The sequence below is a fragment of the Lethenteron reissneri genome, chromosome 27, assembly GCF_015708825.2.
Source record: "Lethenteron reissneri isolate LAM-NWPU_2019-01 chromosome 27, ASM1570882v1, whole genome shotgun sequence".
Classification (NCBI taxonomy): domain Eukaryota; kingdom Metazoa; phylum Chordata; class Hyperoartia; order Petromyzontiformes; family Petromyzontidae; genus Lethenteron; species Lethenteron reissneri.
In genome coordinates, this window is record NC_083805.1 from 13,054,903 (window position 1) to 13,078,472 (window position 23,570).

At 47.0% G+C, this 23,570-nt stretch overlaps 2 protein-coding genes across 2 annotated transcripts; both read left to right on the forward strand.

Annotated features, from left to right (window-relative positions):
* The first annotated feature begins 968 nt into the window (after positions 1 to 968).
* Positions 969 to 7,673, forward strand: LOC133348605 (lysozyme g-like). Its single transcript, XM_061561514.1, has 5 exons — positions 969 to 1,091; positions 4,374 to 4,469; positions 5,422 to 5,528; positions 6,789 to 6,849; positions 7,209 to 7,673. The coding sequence occupies exons 1-5, from the start codon at positions 1,088 to 1,090 to the stop codon at positions 7,370 to 7,372; spliced, it is 432 nt and encodes a 143-aa protein (XP_061417498.1). The 5' UTR covers positions 969 to 1,087; the 3' UTR covers positions 7,373 to 7,673.
* A 4,084-nt stretch (positions 7,674 to 11,757) lies between these two features.
* On the forward strand, positions 11,758 to 22,972 carry LOC133348601 (lysozyme g-like). Its single transcript, XM_061561509.1, has 6 exons — positions 11,758 to 11,920; positions 13,321 to 13,419; positions 16,479 to 16,675; positions 18,260 to 18,401; positions 19,089 to 21,245; positions 21,746 to 22,972. The coding sequence occupies exons 1-5, from the start codon at positions 11,917 to 11,919 to the stop codon at positions 19,223 to 19,225; spliced, it is 579 nt and encodes a 192-aa protein (XP_061417493.1). The 5' UTR covers positions 11,758 to 11,916; the 3' UTR covers positions 19,226 to 21,245; positions 21,746 to 22,972.
* The last annotated feature ends 598 nt before the right edge of the window (positions 22,973 to 23,570 follow it).

Genomic DNA, 23,570 nt, shown 5'->3' on the forward strand with positions numbered 1-23,570 from the left:
TAATTAGTACAATTTGTTCAGCCTCAATTTGGACGCGATTTTATGCATGTGGTGTAAGGGGCCGTCCACAAATGACATCACGCGATTTTGGAGGATTTTTAACCCCCCCCCCCTCGTCACACGGCGTCACAAAAAGTCAGACCCCCCCCCCTCAAATATGACGTCACAAAGCTCTGCCCCCCCCCCCCCCAAAATAAAATATGCTTCAAATCGCTTTAAACTATTGGCATTGTAGTGCGTATTTAATGTGGCGCTGCACTCTGATGTTGTAGGAGAAAACATGTATTAAAAGTCTATTTAAATAAGTAGAACGTGTTGTCTATATTTATTTAAAGTTGCGCATTTTGATGTAACGTCACATTTCTAACCCCCCCCCCCCCTCGTCACACATCGTCACAAATGTCTTACCCCCCCCCCCCCAGGTGCGTGACGTCATTTATGGACGGCCCCTAATACGTTTTACGTATTAATGATTCTGCACCCCGAGGTAACAATGGTTGACATGGTGAGCCTGGACCCTGCCATGACGGCAGTCCTGACAAGTTTTCTTGGTTCTTTCGGTAAAGTCGTCACGTAGAAGGGAAGTAATAAAATAATAAAAATAAAACATAATAAAATAATTCTCACGACGTTTCGGCCACAACGCAAGCAGCCGTCCTCAGGTGAAGACCAGGTCTGTCGAGGCGACAGCGTCTGAATGAAGCTGTCTCCCCGACACACCTGGTTTTCACCTGAGGACAGCTGCTTGCGTTGTGGCCGAAACGTCGTGAGAATTATTTATTTTATTTTTATTATTTACATTCTACGTGACTTTACCGAAAGAACCAAGAAGATGAATCCCTGCAGTCACGAAAGCTTTAAATCGAAATTTAGTCCTGACAAGCTCGGAACAACAACTTACATTTCACAAGCACAGGTGTGTGTGTGACGCTTCTCGAATAAACACGAAACTTTCTCATTCACTCTCTTGTTGTATTGTCGCCTAGCAACATTCACAGCTCTATGTATCGAGACTTATTTGCTAGGAAGCGGAGAATAAAGCGGTCAGTTCGTCTCGACGCCAAATTAAAGCGCATCTCAAGACAACATGGGTGAGTGTTTTGAACAGACTTTGAGTAAAGTAAGCACTTCAAGAGATTAAAATTGGGAATAACGTTTAACACGGAGGCTTTCGCGACCAATATTTTTCCTTCTGGCGAAATGCCTGATGACGCTTCAACACACCGGTGGGCTAAAGTAGTGAACTATTTGTCTTTTTGTCAACGTGACACTTTTTTGCTGATTGGCCGTGTCGGGTGGTGGAGGGTTACGACACATTTATAAATAACGCGACCTAACCCAAAAACGTTGATTATGAATTGGAATAACGTAACAACACTAGAAGCCACGTTGCGTGTGTTCTGTCGGGCGTTTGTTTTCAATGTTCAACGGGCATGTTGTAAGCGAGCCTGCGGACTGACACTTTTGCAAATGCGTCCGCATTCTAGATATTCATTCAGTACTTAACGGATAAAGACAACTGAAGGATCTTAGAAGTCCTGTGAAATTAATTTCTTCTGAGAATTGACTCGTGAAATTACACCAATAGAATAACTAGAACAAATTATGCTTATGTTCAAAATGCGCAAACTGTGTGCGTTATAATTGTATGTACGTTGAACGTCTTTCGCACCGTATGTAGCTAACCATACTAATCGGAGGTGCGAGGGAAGGATAACATACTAAACATAAAAAGCAGTTCGAAAAAAATGAGTTTTAAATTGGACGTATTAGGAGTTTTATATTCTTGTTAAAGGGGAAGACATCCTGTCATGGAGTGCATTTTGAACTAACAAGTTGGACGTCGTTTTGGGGAATTGTCCAATTAGTCGGTAATTGAATCCATAATCGGTTGAATCAATTACTTAATTGGAACGCGCAGTTCTACATGAATCCATAACCGATGCAATGTATACATAACAAAAAACATAGATTTTTTTTAGGCAGTTCGATGCATGTATTGTGAGCTTAATGAATCAATGCATTGTTACTTCTCCTTGACTACCCAGGAAAGCCTCACTGAGTTCCATGACTCTTTTCAGGAGGATCCTGCCAAGCTTTCAGAGTAGGGGCTAATGATTGCTATGTTACTGGTGGGAACTCACTGGTTCCACCAGCCCACAGGGGATTATTGTGTCCGTCCGTCGTGTAGGGAGGGGCTGGGTAGGGAGGGAGGGGCTGGGTGGGGAGGGAGGGGCTGGGTGGGGAGGGGAGGGCGGGGCTGGGTGGGGTGGGGTGGGTGGGGAGGGGCTGGGTGGGGAGGGTGGGGCTGGCTGGGGGGTGGGCTGGCTGGGGGTGGGCTGGGTGGGGAGGGGCTGGTCACCCAGTGGTGCCCTTATAAAACTCAACGTTTAACCTACTCACGCCGGCTTGTGCCCGCCCTCACAGTCGGGCAACCCAACATTCCAACCAGCTCCCTCTGCAGGAATGTGTTAATTCCATATTTTATGGGTCTTTCAGTAAAGCCACGTAGATAGAAAAATAAGAAAAATATCACGACGTTTCGATCGCAACACAAGCAATCGTCTTCAGGTGAGAGAGAAAGCTGCTGAGACAAGGTCTTATATAGGCCTGAGATGGGTGCATCAAGGTAGATATCTTATGGCTATATTACAATAAATATCAAGATCCCGTATCTGCATCACATGTATCACCCAGTGGTAGCATCAGTTCAGTGTATGTATTGTCAATGTGTGTACATTATAATCCACAAGTATTGCCTTAAATCTTGACTTAAAGCTTTCGTGACTGCAGGAATTCATATTCTTGGCTCTTTCGGTAAAGTCACGTAGATATGTTTAAAGAAAATAGCAAAAAAATTACGAATAAACTACGACGTTTCGATCGCAACACAAGCGGTCGTCTTCAGGAAAAGGGGGGTTAGCTTCCAAGGTGAACTGTTTATAAGGGTTGAAATGGGCGTATCCCAAATGTCAGCAGTCAATGATAATGTAAGTGGCGGACAGCCAACCCGATGGTGGTTGGTTTTCCACCAATCAAAGGGCTGCCAGGTGAAAATTAGCATGTCAAAGAGAGATTAGCATTAATTCTAGATTTGAAGCTTTCGTGACTGCAAGGATTCATATTCTTTGTTTTTTTTCGGTAAAGTCACGTAGGTAAAACATCAAAATTTATAAAAATTAATTGTTTTGTTTTATTTTATTTTTATTAATTTTGATGTTTTACCTACGTGACTTTACCGAAAAAACCTAAGAATATAGAGATTAGCATGTTAATGGTAGATTGCAGAGCAGCAACCAAGTATTGCCTCGTGAAAGTTGGACTTGGATGAATCAGTGTAGCCTAGCAACGTTCAAGATATCACACCTCGACTCAATGTCTGTGGGAAGGGAAATTCTTGTTGTTTCAGCAAGCGCTTAGTTTTTTTTGTTCTCTTCTGTTTTGGATTCAAAAGTGTCGGTCACGTGTGCCGGCATCATGGTTTACATTGGCTAAATAAAATGTAACAAAAATTATTTGCAAAAGTCTTAATTTGGGAAAACCTAATAGCAATATCACCCCCTACTGGCAGACTAATTCCCACTTGCAGGCCCAGCTCTGTGTTCACCTTGAAGTGAGGAGAGGGGTCATCTAGGACAGGGGTCATCTAGGACAGGGGTCCCCAACCCCCGGGCCGCGGACCGGTATTGGTCACCGCACAGCAGCAGGAGGTGAGAGCGGTGAGTCCGCGCGTGGGCCGCCCCATTATTTATTTATTGACCACTTCCGTCCGCGCCTCTTTCCCGCAACGCGCACTTGTCTCAGTCACAGTGTTGGTAAGCCCACGAGCTCTAACCCCTAGTAGCCAAAATGAGTAAAAAACAAACGTCGCTGGAGAACTTCTTTGAAAAGGGGGAAAGACCCAATGATGACCCCCCCCCCACCCCCGGTCCGTGAAAAAATTGTCTTCCACGAAAGCAGTCCGTGGTGCCAAAAAGGTTGGGGAGCGCTGGTTTAGGATACAACTAAAGTTGAGCATTGGAATCATTGAGATGTGATATGTGTGTACTCTGCTCTGACTTTTGGTTGTTGTTGTTGTTGTTTGACTTGCATCCCACTGGGATTTTTTGCACACAGTGTTGGTGTACGGTGATTTTTCTGCAATATTTTGCTGCCTTTTCTTGGATTTTCTGTTTGCACATAGTCACTTTAAGATGTATTCTTGTTCATGTTTTTGTTTTTTGTTTGTTGCGGTTGCACCCGATTCAAGAGCCGAATGGCTCACATGGCTATACCTAATAAATGAACTTGAACTTGCTTAAGATGCTAAAATTGCCGGTTTGCAATCGGTTGGTTTGGGAGGTTTCAAATGCCGGACTCTTTGCTCACTCCAGGAGGGAATGCATCAGGCAGCGCTCCCAACGCGAAGGACATCGATACGACTGGAGCCTCTGCATCCACAGCGAGACAAGACAGACTGGAAATCACTGGTGAAAGGGCACATGGGGAATACACGCGCACACACAAGCTGTTTACCCACGTGCATTGGAGCATCGAACTTGAAATGTTTTCTCAGGATAGCTACGCTGAGTCTTTGTTGATGCAATTTGAACAGAACTGTCGATTCAGTATGGAAACTTCACTTGCAATTGTGTTTGGCAAATATCCTTGTCTGTTTATATATTTCGTAATCATCTGTTTCATGTTTCTGTCCGTTAATTGTTGATAAGCACAGTTGGCTACGTACGGTGCAAAATAAGTTCAACGTACATACATTATGAATCGTCTGAAAAGTTATTTGTCTGAGCCAACTCTCATTTCAGGACTTTAACATGTTTTTATTATGTTTGTGCTTTATTGTTTTTATTTCTCCCGTAACGTTTTTTTTTCTGATATTTATATTTGGTGTGTCCCCCCCCCCCTAACTCTCTATATGCTTCACTGCTTTACTTCACATTATTTGAATGGTATTATAATTTTGGTGACGAAGGTCACTCTTGCAAATTCGACTTTCCTGGACTCTTTGAGTTCTCACCTGGATAGATACACAAATAAGCTGAACTTGGTGCTTAAGATCACCGTCATTGTCATTAATTCTAGATTTGAAGCTATCGTGACTGCAATGATTCATATTCTTAGGTTTTTTTTCGGTAAAGTCACGTAGGTAAAAACAAAATAAAATAAAAATCACGACGTTTCGGAGGCAACACAAGCTTCCGTCTTCAGGTGGTACCGTCACAACCACGACAGCTGTATCAAGTAAATAAGAGATTGCAGGAGCTACCACTCCGTACCACCTGAAGACGGAAGCTTGTGTTGCCTCCGAAACGTCGTGATTTTTATTTTATTTTACTTTTTCATGTTTTTACCTACGTGACTTTACCGAAAAAACCTCAGAATACGTCATTGTCATACTCATGTTTGTGACCAAATTCGTCTCAGGAGTGGAGGCCTCTGATAATATGGTCCAAACTGACGATGCTCGTCTGGAGAGCGAGTCCCATGGTGGGGCCGTCCTTCAAGACGGCCATGGCGACAAGGGAAACGCGGTAGGGCTCGTGCAGGTGCTGAGCACCAACAAACAGCACACGTGAACACAAAGACGGTCACCGCATCGCGAGGCACTTTCAGATGCGCTTCTGCGGCCGTCTGGATCGCTCTTCCTTCCGATATTAGGAAGCCACTGGAGCTATGCACTTTTAAATCTAGATTTGAAAACTCATTTCTTTAGAACTGCTGTTTGTGTTTAGTTTGTTCTTCCACCGCACATCCAATTAGCACCGTTGCCTACACATGGTGCGAAAGAAGTTCAACATACAACACGATTTAGAGGACTGCCAGGTCGAGGAAAGCTTGTACTATATTCTCCAGCTGATAAGACGCACTTTTCCCCTGTATCTTAAAGCAGAAGTTGGGGGAGGGGTATATCTTATAGTCTGCTAAGGGTGTGTGTGTGTGTGTGACCAGATTTGTCTAATTTTAATGACACAGGGAACACTTTTGGTTCGTCTTTCCGGAATATGGCACGATATGGTAGCTCAATCGACCAGCGAGACTCCGCCTGGGTAGCTTTCGTCTTGAATAAGTGGGCAGGGCATCCGTTTTTTGAGAAATTGTTGAACTCATCAATTAATTTAACACGAAGATTTATGTCACCGAAAAACATTCAAAAATGATGCTGCTCGGCAGGAGGATAAATATTCGTGATAACCAGACACTGACAAATTTGAACAATTAAAGAGTCTATTCAGGCGAATGTGTGACAAACAATAACTGGCTGTATCCGATGACTTCCTCTTGGAAAAGTTTCATCATTCCACCCACAGCACCTCGGTCTGCTGCACACCATATTATACTGGTAGGAACCTCTGGTTACACCAGCCCACAGGGGATTATTGTGTCCGTCCGTCCGTCGTGTATCCAAAAATGGGAGGGGTCAGGCTGGGTAGAAAGGGTAGGGTGGGGAGGGCTGGGTGGGGAGGGTGGGGAGGGGCTGGGTGGGGAGGGTGGGGCTGGGTGGGGGGTGGGAGGGGTGGGGCTGGGTGGGGAGGGGCTGGTCACCCCGTGGTCTCAACGTTTAACCTACTCACGCCGGCTTGTGCCCTTTGCGGAATAGACCACGCCGCCGTTGACCCTGGCCATTGACCGAGCAACCCAACGTTCCTACCAGCTCCCTCCACAGGAATGTGTTGAACCTTTTCCACTCCATATTGACGCACTCTTCACCCAATTCTGGCATGGGCGCTTTGGAGACATCGCATCCAACTTAATTTTTGTGACCGCCATAGTTATTGCGTCCGCGTTCACAGGTTGACAAGCGTCTCCACGAGCCGCAAGGTGCATCGAACAGCGCGGAAGACATCACGCAAGGTGCAGAAATTCTAAACAACAACATCACACAGATGCAGACGAAATTCCCAGACTGGACTCCAGAACAGCATTCATAACCATCACAATGCCCAGCTAGAGGGACACCATCCTTTAGTCATGAATGTCTTAATCCAGCCGTGGATTGACAAAGCGCTGTACTTTTTCTTTTTAAAATAATTGACACCATTCATTTTTTTTAAATTGTCATTCACTACATGGGTGTGTGGACAAATTTGGAGTTGCCTGTATCGTGTGTCTACTGGACATCTGTGAAAATTGCTTTATAGCTCATCGGATTCCTTCAATATATATTCTGATTCTGATATTCTGATTCTGTGTGTTTGCCTGTGTCTGCACAGGAGGCATCTCTGCTTCCAATGCTGGCACAGGGAATGTGCGGACCTATGCCAACATGGACAAGGGCACTGCCGGAAATGACGATGCCAATGACGTGGCAGCTGGTGCCCAGTGCCTGAGCACCGATAGCTGTGTCCCAGGAACGCCAGCACTCTGTCCCAAGTGATAGTGGCTCTGCACTTGTCAGAAAGCCTCGAGATACAGGTTGGGGGTTCAATGCCAGGGCACTGCGAGATGCACCCACACAGATCATGATCCATCTCCATTCTCAAGCCACCTCAGCGCATCTGTAATTTGAATGGGCTTTATTAATTGATTCAGTAAATAAAATCCTAAATCAGTTTAACTAGAAGTCAGCACAATTCATAACTATAAATAATATATTCAAATTTCAGGGTTACAATAAGATAATTGGTTCTTTACCCTTCTATCTGGCAACAAAACTGACACCTTTTTGCAAGGAGTCATGTTTGCATAGACCGCAATACCTGCAGTCATAATACAAACAAAAGAACATAACTCTGATAATGTGCACTGTCCTTGAAGTTGATTGGTCCACACCCGAGACAGCTTTCCTTCGAGCCTAGTCTCATATGGGTTGGACCAGATGACGCCAAAAGGCGCACAACTCAAGGACAATGCACCATCAGAGTATGAGAGCTCGGGGCAAGCATCTACACTATGGGGACCTCATTTACCAGTAAAAATATGATAATTGGTTCTTTACCCTTCTATCTGGCAACAAAACTGACACCTTTTTGCAAGGAGTCATGTTTGCATAGACCGCAATACCTGCAGTCATAATACAAACAAAAGAACATAACTCTGATAATGTGCACTGTCCTTGAAGTTGATTGGTCCACACCCGAGACAGCTTTCCTTCGAGCCTAGTCTCATATGGGTTGGACCAGATGACGCCAAAAGGCGCACAACTCAAGGACAATGCACCATCAGAGTATGAGAGCTCGGGGCAAGCATCTACACTATCCTTGAGTTGTGCGCCTTTTGGCGTCATCTGGTCCAACCCATATGAGACTAGGCTCGAAGGAAAGCTGTCTCGGGTGTGGACCAATCAACTTCAAGGACAGTGCACATTATCAGAGTTATGTTCTTTTGTTTGTATTATGACTGCAGGTATTGCGGTCTATGCAAACATGACTCCTTGCAAAAAGGTGTCAGTTTTGTTGCCAGATAGAAGGGTAAAGAACCAATTATCATATTTTTACTGGTAAATGAGGTCCCCATAGTGTAGATGCTTGCCCCGAGCTCTCATACTCTGATGGTGCATTGTCCTTGAGTTGTGCGCCTTTTGGCGTCATCTGGTCCAACCCATATGAGACTAGGCTCGAAGGAAAGCTGTCTCGGGTGTGGACCAATCAACTTCAAGGACAGTGCACATTATCAGAGTTATGTTCTTTTGTTTGTATTATGACTGCAGGTATTGCGGTCTATGCAAACATGACTCCTTGCAAAAAGGTGTCAGTTTTGTTGCCAGATAGAAGGGTAAAGAACCAATTATCATATTTTTACTGGTAAATGAGGTCCCCATAGTTCAGGGTTACATATTATCGAGACGGGATGCCAGATGTGGTGCCTGAAGGAAAATAAATTGTATTAATAAATTTAATTGAGCCCAGAATTAGTCACAAATTAGACCAAAGGTCTCACTTCAATAATATAGTTTTGATTGCCATAGGCTGACAGAGAAATATTCCCAGACTTTGCAGAAGTGGTGGTAGCCCTGCCACCCATATGTCCCACTCCATTCATTCATATGCCAAGTCACTCAAGTAACTCACCCACCCATTCACTCAACCACTCACCAACCAACTTACGTTTATTCGATTGGTCATACGGGGTGGTCACGTTTGTCCAGCTGTCTGGCTATTCTACAAGGGAGATCCGTGGTGCGTGAGCAACAAAACAAAGCCAAAATTAAACGTCAATATTGCAGAGAACGAGTACAACTTTGGTGGCCACCTGCCCGAGATTGACTCAATAATGGGAACTGGTGTTTTTGTGGCAGCAATTGGTTTGTACAGAGATCTTGTGGTTCTGTACATTACTGTGTTATGGTGAAAGTTATTACAATATACGGCACAGTTTTGATAGACCTAGTGCTGAGACACATGTTCTGATTTGGTCTGTGAAAAGTGTGTAGAGTAAACCCTACGTGTAATACAATGAGATGCAGGCAGTCACAGTACTGATAATCGAGGGAATTTGCCATACATTATAGTGCCATGCATTGATTGACTACCATCATACAACACGATTAGAATACAGTACCCTGTATCAAGAGCGACCACAACTCTACACAATGCAGTGAATCGAGTGTGTCCATGAATCTTTCGAGTCAGGTGACTTCACAGTACAGTACGTGGACGAGTTGGGGGACTGTTACGGTGAGAAAGAAATGTAATGCATCGGGAAACGTAATTGTGCTGCTTGAATATTAAAGCAATCCATCCATCACGCGTGTGCAGTCGTACACAATGATCATGACATACCTGGGACAAGGGGACGGATGAACGTATGGCGGCCAGACGCTTCATCGCACACCACACCTGCAACCTATCAAGCAGGACTTTATTACTAGCAGTGGATAGATGCATCAATTCATGAATGTTAATTTCCGAAGCCTCGCAATACATGCGCACATCATGAAAGAGATGTGGAAATGTTACGTTTAGAAGAACAGGAGTGAAAAAACATTGCTACCACCAATCAGAATCAGATTGAGAATTGTATTTATCGTGGAAGAAACCGATGAGCTATGAAGCTCTTTTCACTCATGTCCAGTAGTTTCACAGATGTTCAATAGAGAGAGAAAAAAAAACATTAAACAACACGAGAGAGACCATAAAATCGAAGCAAATTATTCTTGAATCGAATCACGACCCAGAATCGTGATCATCAAATTGGTGGGTGTGAAATGTTCAAAATGATTTGCTGGTCAAATGAGCTTTGAAATGGTGACAATCTCCTGTTTACAGCCCAGGGCCAGTGGTGGAAATTACACTCCTATGGTAGGGGAGAATCTAAGCATAGATTAACCACCGCTAACATACCCACAGCGCGGTACCTGTTTTATCGACTCCGGAGGTATGATGGGCAAAGTCAACTCCAACTTGGATTTTAACTCGCATCATTCCGAATACAAGCCACTCGCTGTACCGCTGAGCCTAGTTAAACAGATCGTTACGTTTTTGTAGTTACTTTAAAACTGGGGAGACAAAGGCGATCGGGCGTGGTGCTGGCCACCAACCCCCTCGAGTGCCGTTCCAGCCTTTATAGGTGCTCGCGAACAGCACTTGCCCCAAAAGTCTGTAAAGGCTATACGGAAGATCTTGGTCTTTGTACACTACACAGCATCCACCAGCTCTATAAGTGTGTCTATATACCTTGTGTTTTGTGTACTCAGAATTGAAGAAATGAACACTTTCCCTCCTCATCGGATCAGATAAGAGCATTGACATTGAAGGTCAACCGAGTTGAACTTGGAAACAGATACGTTGACCGTTCTAGAACGTTGGTCAGACATTCATATGCCTGTTCCGGGAAAGTCCCTTCCTACCCGGGCGGCTATTTTTCCGCACAAGGAAAGTCCCAGGGTGGCATTTGGGAAATTCCCAGACATACCCAGGACAAACAACCAATCAGAAAAAAACAGAAAACATTACACTCTACACATAGGTCAATAAAAAAAACACAAAGCAAATATAATTCGGATGAAAGACAGTGACATTCCTCTTTCACTTCAACAAGTAGTGTGTGGCAAAAAATCGAGAGCTCCACGGTGACGAGATGTTAACTGCCTCGCCTGGTATGCAGGGTGCACGTGGGTTTGATCCCGACCCTGACGCCTGCTGCTGCTGTACATTTGGAGTGTGCGTGTTCTCCCCGTGGTCGCGTGCATTTTTCTCCGAGTTCTCCGGGTTTTCCCTCCACATTTAGAATCGACATCACGCGTTTAGAGTATTTGGCTGCAATACATGTCCACGTGATAAGCCACTTCAATGAGCTATCATTTGCGGCAAGGTCGCTTCTGAAAATGAGCTATTAGCTGATTGGACCTTACCTGGTAAAATCAAAAATTTAGTTTAAATAATTTCGTTTAAACCCAAAGTGACACAATCATATTTTAATTGACGAGGCTTTTTCCAGGTAAGAGCTTCAATATCGTCTGACATGGCACATTAGCCCACCTAAACAGTAAAATCTTGGCCGTGTGAATAATAATATTTTATTTTAGAAAGCGCACTACATGTCGAAATACGCGTCTCAAAGAGCTGTACTGTATTTCCAAAGTGCTGGCGTGACGACAAGCTTGCAATAGGCCCGTGGAATAACTTACACATTCCAAAGGTACACCACGCCCTTCAGAATTTCGCCACTTATACTGTTGTACTGGACATTCTACTAAACGCACATCGGGCAATAAATGCGCATTTATTGCCCAATGTGCGTTTGCCTGTGGCCAAAAAAACAAAAACATTCTGTCGTGTGACGCAACTGAGAAACCGATACTTTCTCTTTTGGTCCGCTACTGTATCAGTGCATGCATTACTTCCTCTTTTTCTCTCGATATATATAGCCGGGACCCAAACGCATTTGCAGAGTCACTGTGCGTTTTAGGGCTGAGATTTAAAGAGTTTGGATCGGTTGCTCCGTCTGATCTGCGCCAGACTCACGCCCAGCATCTCAAAGATGGGTGAGTGCTTTTGAACGAGCTTCGAATAGAATACGCGCATTTACAAAGGGGGAAAACGTCAGAGCACCGCGATTGAAAAGCAACAACATCGTTGTCCGGACGTGGCCCATTGATTGGCCACCACGTTGCGTTCGTTTTTGTTTCGCATGGGGTGGTTGTCACCGGCCGTGTCACAAGCGAGCGAGCCTGCTGTGAATAAATCCAACACTCCTGCCACCGTGTAGGCATTGCATAGGCATTGTGAAGCGTGGATTTCTGAGACGATGCGTATCTCGCTGTAAGAGGTTGCAAACGTTCGATAAAGGCTATAACGTGTAAACGGTGTATGCGTGCAGTTGTGTGCAATACATGGACACGTATGTACGGTCTTGTATAATAGGCGTTTTGCCAGCGAGCTGATGGTCTCTCTGTGTATGTATGTAATAAGTAATACTTTAAAAATACTTTTTTTAAAACACGCTTTCATGAAATGTACCGTACTAGTAATGGAATAACTCTACGACTCCAGGCAGTGGCCCCGAAGCTTGCCATAACGTAAGGGACCTTGGGCAATTACAGCCAACGTCAGTTGAGCGTGGACAATTAGAGCCAAGCCGAAACATAACATATAGAAATAATGTTATAATATATGTTTTTTTTAATAGAATATAGTATTGTCATCAGTATGACACAAGTATGCCACGTTTGCACTTTGCAGTCTATACCACATTGGGAAGTTGGTTAAAATTGAATTACAAGATTTGAGGATACAACAACAACAGACAGAGTGAGTTAAATATAAAAGCGTGTAATAAAATAAAAAGTGGGTTTAGCGATAGTGCATTTTTTTTTTGCGAGCTGCGCTGCACTGCAAACGCGGCCACCCGAGTTCGACTCCAGCTCACGCCGAACACCTGTGACGATGATCTGAATCGGTCCTGGTCCTCCCCAAGATCGATGTGTAATCAACGCCACTGGGGAGACAAAGGCGGCCGGGCGTGGTGCTGGCCACCCACCCCATCGTATGCCGTGCCGGTCTTCGTCTGTGCTCGCTAACAGCACTTGCCCCGACAGTCTGTAAGGCTATATGGGGGGTGGAGGAGAGAAGGTCGCAACCGGGTACCCGATACCCGTACCCTACCCGATACCCGTACCCTACCCGATACCCGGCGACCCTGGTGCGGCCGGGTACGGGTAGACCGTGAGTCACTGGTGAGTAACCGTTTGTCACTCATTTCGGGTAGGGTACGGGTAGGGAACGGGTACCCGTTCCCTACCCGGCCGGGTACGGGTACCCATTTGCGACCCTGGTGCGGCCGGGTACGGGTACGGGTAAGGAATCAAACCCCGTTTGCGACCTCTGCTTTGCCTTGGTGGTGATGCCCCCGTTCCGTTTCAACTCTTCCCGTTTGCGTCGTAAGCCGCCGGCACACGGAGACCCTACGGAGGAGACATCATGAACATCGACACGACAGGAGCGTCGGCTGCTACAGCGAACCAAGACCGACTCGGCTTCGATGGTGAGCAGGCAAATCGGGGGAATCTCCGTCGCCAGTGCGTTGTGTGTGTGTGTCGTATCAAGCCTCTCGCGTGGGAATAGTTTTACCCAGCAAAGCCTCACTGGGATTTTTGAGAATGTTTTTTTGAAAGGGGAGGGGGGTCCCTGCTTAGGTTGATTAGGTAAATTCTGAGTTGAGTCCATACTACAGTCTTAATTTTAACCAAATAATAATTCCATACTACAGGTTTTTTTTTGGGTTCGATCGCGTAAATATATAAATGTGTCGTTAAACCCGCCACCACCCGACACAGCCAACTAGTAAGGGCTGTCACGTCAACAGAACGTGCCCATTCGTCACTAGTACAGCACACCGGCGTATTGGAGAGCAAAGCCACATCATTTACAATCGGAGTACGACGTTTCGCCAGTAATTACAACTAGCTTCATCAGTATGGGTGATATTGGTCGCGAATGCCAATGAGCCGAGTGTTTTTTGCATGATAAAGGAAAACAGAAGTTCGATTAAAAAATATCTATGCATATTACAGTGCTGGATAACACTCAAATGCCCCACGCATAGGTCAGCAACCTATTTGATGCACTGCCCTCCAGAGGCTCGTCATTGCCTCCACAAAGCTGCGTGTTGCACTGTGCATGCTTTCAGTTTCATTTATCTGGTATAGCCCTGTGAGCCATTCGGCTCTTGAATCGGGTGCAACCGCAACAAACAAAAAAACATGAACAAGAAAACATCTTCAAGTGACTATGCGATGCTGTGGTTCCAACTGGACGTGACCCACCAACCCCGCCGATTACCGGATCACAAGCAATGCAATCCGCCACCATGCACACAAGCTGGCTGGTGATTGATCGTCCTCACGGCTGCTTCAGTCTCACGGGTCAGCGACCTGCAGCTCCGAAGCAGCATGCGGGCGTCTCTTTAAATATGCTAAGTGAGCGTCATTGATGATCGCACTGCGGCTCTTGAAAATCTTGAGTTGTTTTTAGCGAATTCGAAAAAAATTGCTCAGTTATTCGGGTTTGGGGCCGTTCATAAATGACGTCACGCACCTGGGGGGGTGGGGGGGGGTCAGACATTTGTGACGATGTGTGACGAGTGGGGGGGGGGGGGTGTGAAATGTGGCGTCACATCAAAATGCGCAGCTTTAAATAAATATAAACAACACGTTCTACTTAATTAAATATACTTTTTAATAAATGTTTTCTCCTACAACATCAGAGTGCAGCGCCGCATTAAATACGCACTACAATGACAATAGTTTAAAGCGATTTGAAGCATGTTTTATTTGGGGGGGGGGGGCAGAGCTTTGTGACGTCATATTTGAGGGGGGGGGGTCTGACTTTTGTGACGCCGTGTGACGAAGGGGGGGGGGGAGGGTAAAAAATCGTCCAAAATCGCGTGACGTCATTTATGGACGGCCCCTTTTGCCTGTCCCCTACTAGCGTCGCTCAATGTCGTTGCACAACGGCTGCTGTTGCGTGGTGAATGGTGGGCACATTGGACTTGGAATTCCTCCAATTCTGTCCATCCAGCAGTGGACACGTGTTCACCAGAGTTGATCGGCAGGGCGCGCCCGTGTGTGGTGGGGTAAAGTGTGGGTACTCGCACCAACTTTCTTCCCAGACGGTCCGTCCTGCGTGGAAGAGTAGGCCAAAACACCTTCCACTCTCTCTCTCTCTCGATCTCGTTAGAGCTCCCGAGTGGAGGCCCTTCGACCGGCAGTTGCGTGAGCAATACATTGCAGGGCTGCACCTTGACCTACTAAGTGCAACTGCATCCTCAGGCGCTCTACAAAACGCACGTAAATCATCACAATATAGACAGGGCAATGATTGGGGGGTGGGAGGCGATACCATTATTAAGCAACACGATAATACTGATTGGAAGCTCCTGGTTACACCAGCCCACAGGGGATTATTGTCGTGCGTTCAAAAATGGGAGGGGTGGGGCTGGGTGGAGAGGGGAGGGTGGGGAGGGGCTGGGTGGGGAGGGAGGGGCTGGGTGGGGAGGGGAGGGTGGGGAGGGGATGGGTGGGGAGGGGCTGGGTGGGGGTGGGAGGGGTGGGGCTGGGTGGGGTGGGGCTAGTCACCCCGTGGTGCCCTTATAAAACTCAACGTTTAACCTACTCACGCGGGCTTGTGCCCGCCCTCACAGTCGGGCATATTTGCGGAATACACCACGCCGCCGTTGACCCTGGCCATTGACCGAGCAACCCAACGTTCCTTCCAGCTCCCTCCGCAGGACAATGTGTTATATCGTCGCAACGAAGGTGTGAAAAGACCACCGCGTGGCAACACCGCCACGCAGCCAATAGGGGGCAGTGAGAGCCGCCGATTGGTTTATTGCTTCGTTTACTCAGGGAGAGCCCCAAGACTCAACACTATTTTTTTCCTGCCAAGTTCTTGCAGTAGGGGGCGATGTTGCTGTCAATTGACTCATTTGCAAGTAACGTTTCAACATTGGGATGTTTTGGCCAATACCGGTTACATTTTATGTTTTTTTTTAAGCTATGAGAGAAAACCGGAGAACCTGAATGAAACCCATGCTAAACATGGGAAAGAGCATACAAACTACACGCACATGTATTCTCCCGATTTGGCAATCGAACCCAGGCCCCGTTTTCCTGTGCAAGGCAAGTGTTTCCACTGTGCTACCCTGTTTCCCCGAGACTAGAACCACGTGTGGGTTCCCAGGACATCCCGGCTGGTACACACGTCCGTCAAATCTGCAAACGACAACAAAACCCCATCACAACAGAGAAAAAAAACAGTGTAGGATGGGAAACCCCCAGGTTTCAAACAAGACACAAACATTGTTTTAAAGAGCTCACAGCCATTTGTGTATAATAGAAAAAAAAATCCAACAGAATTATCCGAAGAAGTCCATTGTGGCCCTCTTGTCAGATCGCCATCAACATAAGTTTGAGAAAATAAGACCAAGTGAGGAGAACAGCAGCAAGTGTTACGACGATAGTCCAATGAGTCCTCATCTTGACGGAAAACCGGTCCGCAGGTAATCTGCAATAACGCTAAAGTGGACGATGGCTTTTCCCCCAGGACCGGCAGCCTCTCATCAGCTGGTCAAGACTGACGATTGCCGCCTGAAGAAGTACAAAGACCGCATCGTGGACGCTGCCACCACCACGGGCGTGGACCCGGCCATCGTGGCCGCGATCATCTCCCGCGAGACCCGCGCTGGCAACGTTCTCGACAACGGCTGGGGCGACAATGGGAATGCCTTTGGGCTCATGCAGGTGCCGCGGTGGCGAGATATTAACCACCTCGCCTGGGATGCAGGAGATCGTGGGTTCAATGCCGACGCTGACGCCTGCTGTATATTTGGAGTTTGCGTGTTCTCCCCGTGGTCGCGTGGATTTTTCTCCGGATCCTCCGGTTTTTCTCTACACGTTTATAAACATGGGCTTAGAGTAGTTTTTGGCTGCTATACATATCCACGTGATAGGCCACTGAGTTGAGCTATCATTTGTGGCCAGGTCGCTTGTGAAAACATAGCTATGTAGCTCAGTGGGCCTCACCTAGCAAAATAAAAAATAGTTTAAAGCAAATGGCACAAAGTCTGATGACTCCTTGGTGGATTTTGAGTGTCTCTCAATAACACTCTGTAATGGGTGTATACTGTATATATACATACAGCTTTATGAAGGCTTAAATGCTAATATTGTAGCACTATGATAAATCATGTAGTGTAATTTCGTAACCTAAACCCCGAGCATGACTACGTACGTTACTGCCAGTTCCGTGCCAACGTTTCAACATGGCTTTTACTTTGATGTAGCTTCACAGTCTATCACATTTAAAGGTGAATAATATTGGAGTGTTTGGCATCGGCATGGATGTAAGACGTCGTTTCAGGTTTGTGGAAAAACCAGCATTGCTTGTCCTCTTTGAATGGACTGGTCCCCACCATAGAAATGTGGAAAACTGGAAATGAGCACCAGCCAATGCTGGTTAGAGTATGGAGGACACTAATGTTTACATGTAACATTTCAGAATCGTTATGTATTTTTTATTAACATCTACTGGAAAGAGCAGTGTTCTTCATTGCGAGGCCCGCGGGCCACTGGTGGCCGCTGGTGGCCTTTAGTACGACCCGTGACGTGTGGCCCCTGAAAATACACACGTGTTAAAAACACCCCGTCATGCTGTCAATCCACAATGGTCTCGAAAGTGGCCCCCATCTGAAAATTAGTGAAGAACACTGTTATTGAGTGTAGTCTAAATGTGCTCGCACCTGGTTGTTAAAGTTGAACTCTGGAGCTGACTTTGGTGGAGGCCCTTTGCCATCAGTGGCATGATCAAGAAATGTCAGTGCTGCCCCTTTACCTTTGCAAGAGAAACCCGTTAGGTGACATAATTTCCCTGAGGCCATGCCCGGACATGAAGAGAGACAGACGAAGTGGGAGATTAAGAAAATAAGAGGGGCATTAGATGACATTGTACAAGTTTGCCTGGCTCGTACCAGCTAGCTCGTACCATCTGGCTAGTACCAGCTGTGTCAAGACTGGCTTCTGTGGAGGGGGGCCGATTCATGCGGTTGTTAAGAAAATTAAGTGGGCTTTGGCAGGACACGTTACTATAAGCAATGATGATGGAGCGGCAGCCAACGAACAACGCATCCGAGAGGGAATCCACAAGGGGAGACGCATCGAAGAAATCGGCTCGTGTGAGTTGGATTATTATATCACGCAGGATTGTGACAGGTGGCAGCGGATCATGGCTGATGATGGTGATGAAGAATTCCAAATCGTGTTATATTTTGCAATTGTGAGAGGTAGCTGTTGCCGTAACTGCGCGCCTGTTCACGTGCTGTCTGCCAGATTGACAAGCGCTACCACACGCCCCTAGAAGGTGCATACGACAGCGTGGAGCACCTGGTGCAAGCCTCGCACATCCTCATTGACATGGTCAACACGATCAAAGGCATGTTCCCCACCTGGACAGCAGAACAGCAGCTCAAAGGTACAAAACGATCTTCGGCGAGTAACATAGAGCCGGGCTATCCGATGCAATTTAGTAGGCTTTTCGTGATCGTGCTGTGTAGCTCAGCGCTGTGTATTTTTCGGGTTGTTGTACCATGCGTTGTTTTGGCACAGTGTCCAGCATTTCGCTCAACTTGTTTCAGCTCCTGCTGAAGCTCAGCAAGATGTTGAGTGAACGTCAGGCGTCGTGCCGAACAACACGCGGTATAACCCGAGAACACATCGGAGGGCATTGGATTATTGAATCATGTATATTGCTCGACCGATTATCGATTACTCGACTGACCGGCTAGCATGAAAATAGCGCAGCGGTTAGCTGGAGCACACCATGCCTCGCGGGTACCCGCTCACATCTGCGTGCGTGCATGTGTTGTGTGTGTGTGGAGCGGTAGTGTAGTGGTCTGCGTGCTCCGCTATGAACTCAGAGTTCCGAGTTCGAATCCCCACTAACGGCCAACACCAGTGACAATTATCTGAACCGGTCCTGGGTCGCCCCTAGGTCGACTCAGCCTCAAATGAGTACCTGGTGCGGTGTGTAAACATCGCTGGCCACGCACCGCCTCGTGTGCCGTGCCGGCCTTCATAGGCGCACCTTAACAGCACTTGCCCCATCAGTCGGTTAAGGCTACACCAGGGATTTCTTGTTGTTGTGTGCCTGCATGCACAGGAGGCATCTCCGCTTATAACGCGGGTCCAAGGAACGTGCGCAGCTACGACGGGATGGACATTGGCACCACTGGCAATGACTACGCCAACGACGTGGTGGCTCGGGCCCAGTGGCTCCGTATGAATCAGCGATTCTAAAGCAAGTCCCCCCCCTCTGGGTACCCCACTACCTATAACCTCCCCCCCCCCCACGTACCCCCCTCACTCCCCCCCTAGGTACCCCCCCCCCCACTTACCGCTCCCCCCCCAGGGTAGCCCCCCGCTCCCTCACCCGCCGCTTCCCCCCACCCTGCTCCCCCACTCCCCCCTAAGTACACCACCTACCGCTCCCCCCACTCTGCCACCTACCACTCTCCTCCCCGCTCCCCCCAGAGGTACCCCCCCCCGCCCCATGCCACATCCCACCGCTCCTTCTCTTTCACCCTCCGAGCAACAGCTGATGGAGAATCCCCGAGTAACTCGGACGGTCTCCACTCATCGGGTGAGACACCAGGCCTGATAGAGCTGGTGCACGGGGTCGGATTAGCAAACACTGTAACGGCTTTAGGGGTTGCAGCCCAGGGCATCGGATTTGCAGTGTCCCCCCAACATTTATGTGGCTTTATAAATGCAAAAATACAGCGGCACTATTTATATATCCTGTGGTTCCTAATTTGACAATTAAATGCACTGCACCAGTATGGAAATTAGTCAAATTACTGATAGTTATATTCCACATTTTCAATGTAGTTTTTACTTAGATTTAGCTTAACAGGTGTGTCTATAACAGTGTTTGTCATCGGGCATGGCAAGTCAGACATTTTCATGTTTGTGAAAGAAATGAAGTGCTTATTGCCCCCTATCGAGAGACTGGTCCCCACCATAGCAACGCGGAATTTTAACCCCTTGGAGTTGAGCATCAGCCAAACACTCGTTCGAGTGTGCAAACACCTCGATGTTTACACGTGAAAAATATATATACGAACCGCAGATCTTCAAAAAAACACACAGTCTGCAGCAATGTGCCATTACCTGGTTTTAGAGCCGGACATGAATAAATAATATACAATTCAAGTTAGATTGATGTCGCATTTATGTAGAATGCAAACGCATTAGAATATGCTGTACAAGAACGGGGACATTGTGCATCGTATACACCAGTGGTTAACAATCTTTCTTCATCCGCAAAGCACTGTCAACCCGAAAAATATTTTCACGGTCCACCAGGCAGTAAACAAACGAGACGTCTTGTATCTGCAACGGTTCCTCTGGCCATTCGCCACGGCTTTGCAAAACGCCACTGGTCCGCGCACCACATAGATCTGGAATCACTGCTGTAGATTCTAATAGACTTATTTACCTATTCTCTGGATTATAATATGTTACGGAAAATTATACTCACCTCCAACTTGTGCCGGGTGTCAATAACGGCGTGCGCATCTTGTCACGCACACGCATGCACACACCTACCAGATTATAATACGCATCCTTAACTTTTCTTTACAATCCACGAGGGGACGGCGATAGTACCTGCACAATCCGGACAATACGGTCAATCATTTGCTGAGCGAGCCTGCCAGATAAATCCTCATTAATGTGACTCTCAGGCTCGAGTGCAGCTTGCAGAAAGTCGACTGTGCTCAACATGCCCCATCATTGCGGCCATACGCACTCGGAGTGGCAGCAGCCGCCACCGACAAATCGCTTGCTCAGTGAGATTTAAAGTGTAGTGGCGCTAATCTCCACCGTAAGCCAATTAAACACCGCGAAGCATTCCGACAGGGCGGGATTTTCCCCTGGAATGGGACGCCAGTTCTCTCACGACGGTGGCTCTCTGCTGTGGGCGCGCGGATTTGCGTGCCGTCGTTAATTTCTTCAATTGCACCCCTAAATACCAGACTTTAACGTCGTTGGTGAGATAAAAAAAAGTAAGCTGCTGTCTTATGTTGTATCAGGCACTGGTGGTGTCTGTTAGATTCCCCTTTAATAGGCCCTCTCGCCCAATTACTATGCATTATTGCTTGTGTTTGTTTTTGCTTGCGTGTTATAAAGTATATTATGATGCTTATCGTTGTATGTGTGTGTTACATACCTCGCCACCGACTAGATCCCCTGTCTGGGATCGTGATCTCACCATTCTAGAATCTCCCCCAGATCCGGAAGAACTCTGGCGAACAGAGTGGAACAACTACACTATGGGGACCTCATTTGCCAGTAAAAATATGATAATTGGTTCTTTACCCTTCTATCTGGCAACAAAACTGACACTATTTTGCAAGGAGTCATGTTTGCATAGACCGCAATACCTGCAGTCATAATACAAACAAAAGAACATAACTCTGATAATGTGCACTGTCCTTGAAGTTGATTGGTCCACACCCGAGACAGCTTTCCTTCGAGCCTAGTCTCATATGGGTTGGACCAGATGACGCCTTTTGGCGTCATCTGGACCAGATGACGCCTTTTGGCGTCATCTGGTCCAACCCATATGAGACTAGGCTCGAAGGAAAGCTGTCTCGGGTGTGGACCAATCAACTTCAAGGACAGTGCACATTATCAGAGTTATGTTCTTTTGTTTGTATTATGACTGCAGGTATTGCGGTCTATGCAAACATGACTCCTTGCAAAAAGGTGTCAGTTTTGTTGCCAGATAGAAGGGTAAAGAACCAATTATCAGAGTGGAACAACGCGGGCGTTCAGAATGAACACCTCATTCGAGACCCAAACATCGGACTTCCTGGCTTTGACATAACCATCAAATGCCTCGGGACATCAATAGGCCAATGCTCACATCTCATTCAAGAATGTGAAAATTTAAAGCGAGGCACAGTAGTGCAATTGTGGCTATGTAACCAAAACTATGGACCAAATGGTAAACCACTGTGGTCTCTGCTCCTTCAACTGAGGAGTAGGAAAAACAAAACTGTACGAACTCTCTCCCGAAGCCCTCTCATGGTTAGCAGACTCCAACATTGGCATTTAGCTCCTGAACATATTGCCATATGCAATAATAGATGAGAATGGGTTCAGTGTAGAGCGATTGGTGCAGTGGTTCGCACACTCCGCTACGAACCCGCCAACCTGAGTTCAATTCCCCGGGCATGGCTAACATCAGTGGCAAGCGACATCTGAATCTTCTGTGGGCGAGCTTTTCACTAACTCTCACTGACCAGCATGGTGAAGTATGTACAGTCCAGTCTAACAACCCCTATAGCCGCCATAGTGCGATGGTGGCCTTCAACCAGCAGTCGATTGACCGACGACTAAAAATCCAATTATATTATTTAATCGATTAAATTGTTGACTACATCATACACATTAGTTAATATAGACACGTGAAATATGGTAGACAGCGTTGCAATGTTTAGAATGCGCTGTCCAAAACACTGGCCCTGCATAAGATTTAATGTATGTGTAGTGACATAGCACTGGCTGTTGGACAGCAGCAGGAACTGCAGGTGGGCACTTAGTGCACACGCCGCTGAGCATATACGCAGGTGTGCCGGCAGGGCGAAGAAACTGGGGCAAGGGTCATGGTAAACCTCGTGTGGAAGCCTCTGGAACCCTCTGGAGGGTTCGAGAAGGGAGGCGCGGCTATGGCAGAGCCAAGCCGCCCCGAGGGGAATATCAGCAGTGAGCGAGAGCGCCGGACTGCCAGTTCTGAAATTGGACTCGTCTCGTCGTCGCTGTCGTCGTCACCGCCCTCGTCGCTGCCGCCTTCGCCCGATCATTGCGCGGCCGGACAGTAGTTGGCTGTCCCGGTCGACGCCATCGGTGCAATGCGGACAGGGTCGTGCCTGGGATGGGTCGGCGGCAGCGGGGTCGTGTGTGGGAGAGAGAGGAGGCCCGAGTGATGGCGTGAGCTCGGCAACAACAATAAAAAGGGCAGATCAGTGCCTCCTGCGACCATTTCGTCTCCTGCTGACTGTGTGTGCGACGCACGCCACCCGCACGCACAGACGACACTACGCATGTATGCCTGTCGAACTTCTTTTGCACCCGTACGTAGCCAACCATGCAAATCGGAGGTGCCGGGGGAAGGCAACGAAGCAAACACAAAAAGCAGTTTTAAGAAATGAGTTTTCAATCTAGATTTAAAAGTGCATCAACAATAAACCAACCTCGTTTTGGCAATTAATTATTCACGGACGTTTATAGCAAAGTTTGTTTTAGCTCAAGTGATGTGAAGTGGCTTACCTGTGACTCACACCACCACTGGAGTCTGATCTCCACACGAGATAGTTTGATTCTCCTATCTGTCTGAAGTCCTTGCCATTCCCAGTCAGAATCCTACACACTTACTGTGGTTTGCTTTTTCAATTAGTTTGGGGGTGCCGCGGTGGCGAGATGTTAACTACCTCGCTTGGTATATAGGAGGTCGTGGGTTCGATCCCGATCCCGACCCAGACGCCTGCTGCTGTATATTTGGAGTTTTAGTGTCTCTCTTCCCGTGGTCGCGTGGATTTTTCTCCGGGTCTTCCGGTTTTTAGCTCCACATTTATAA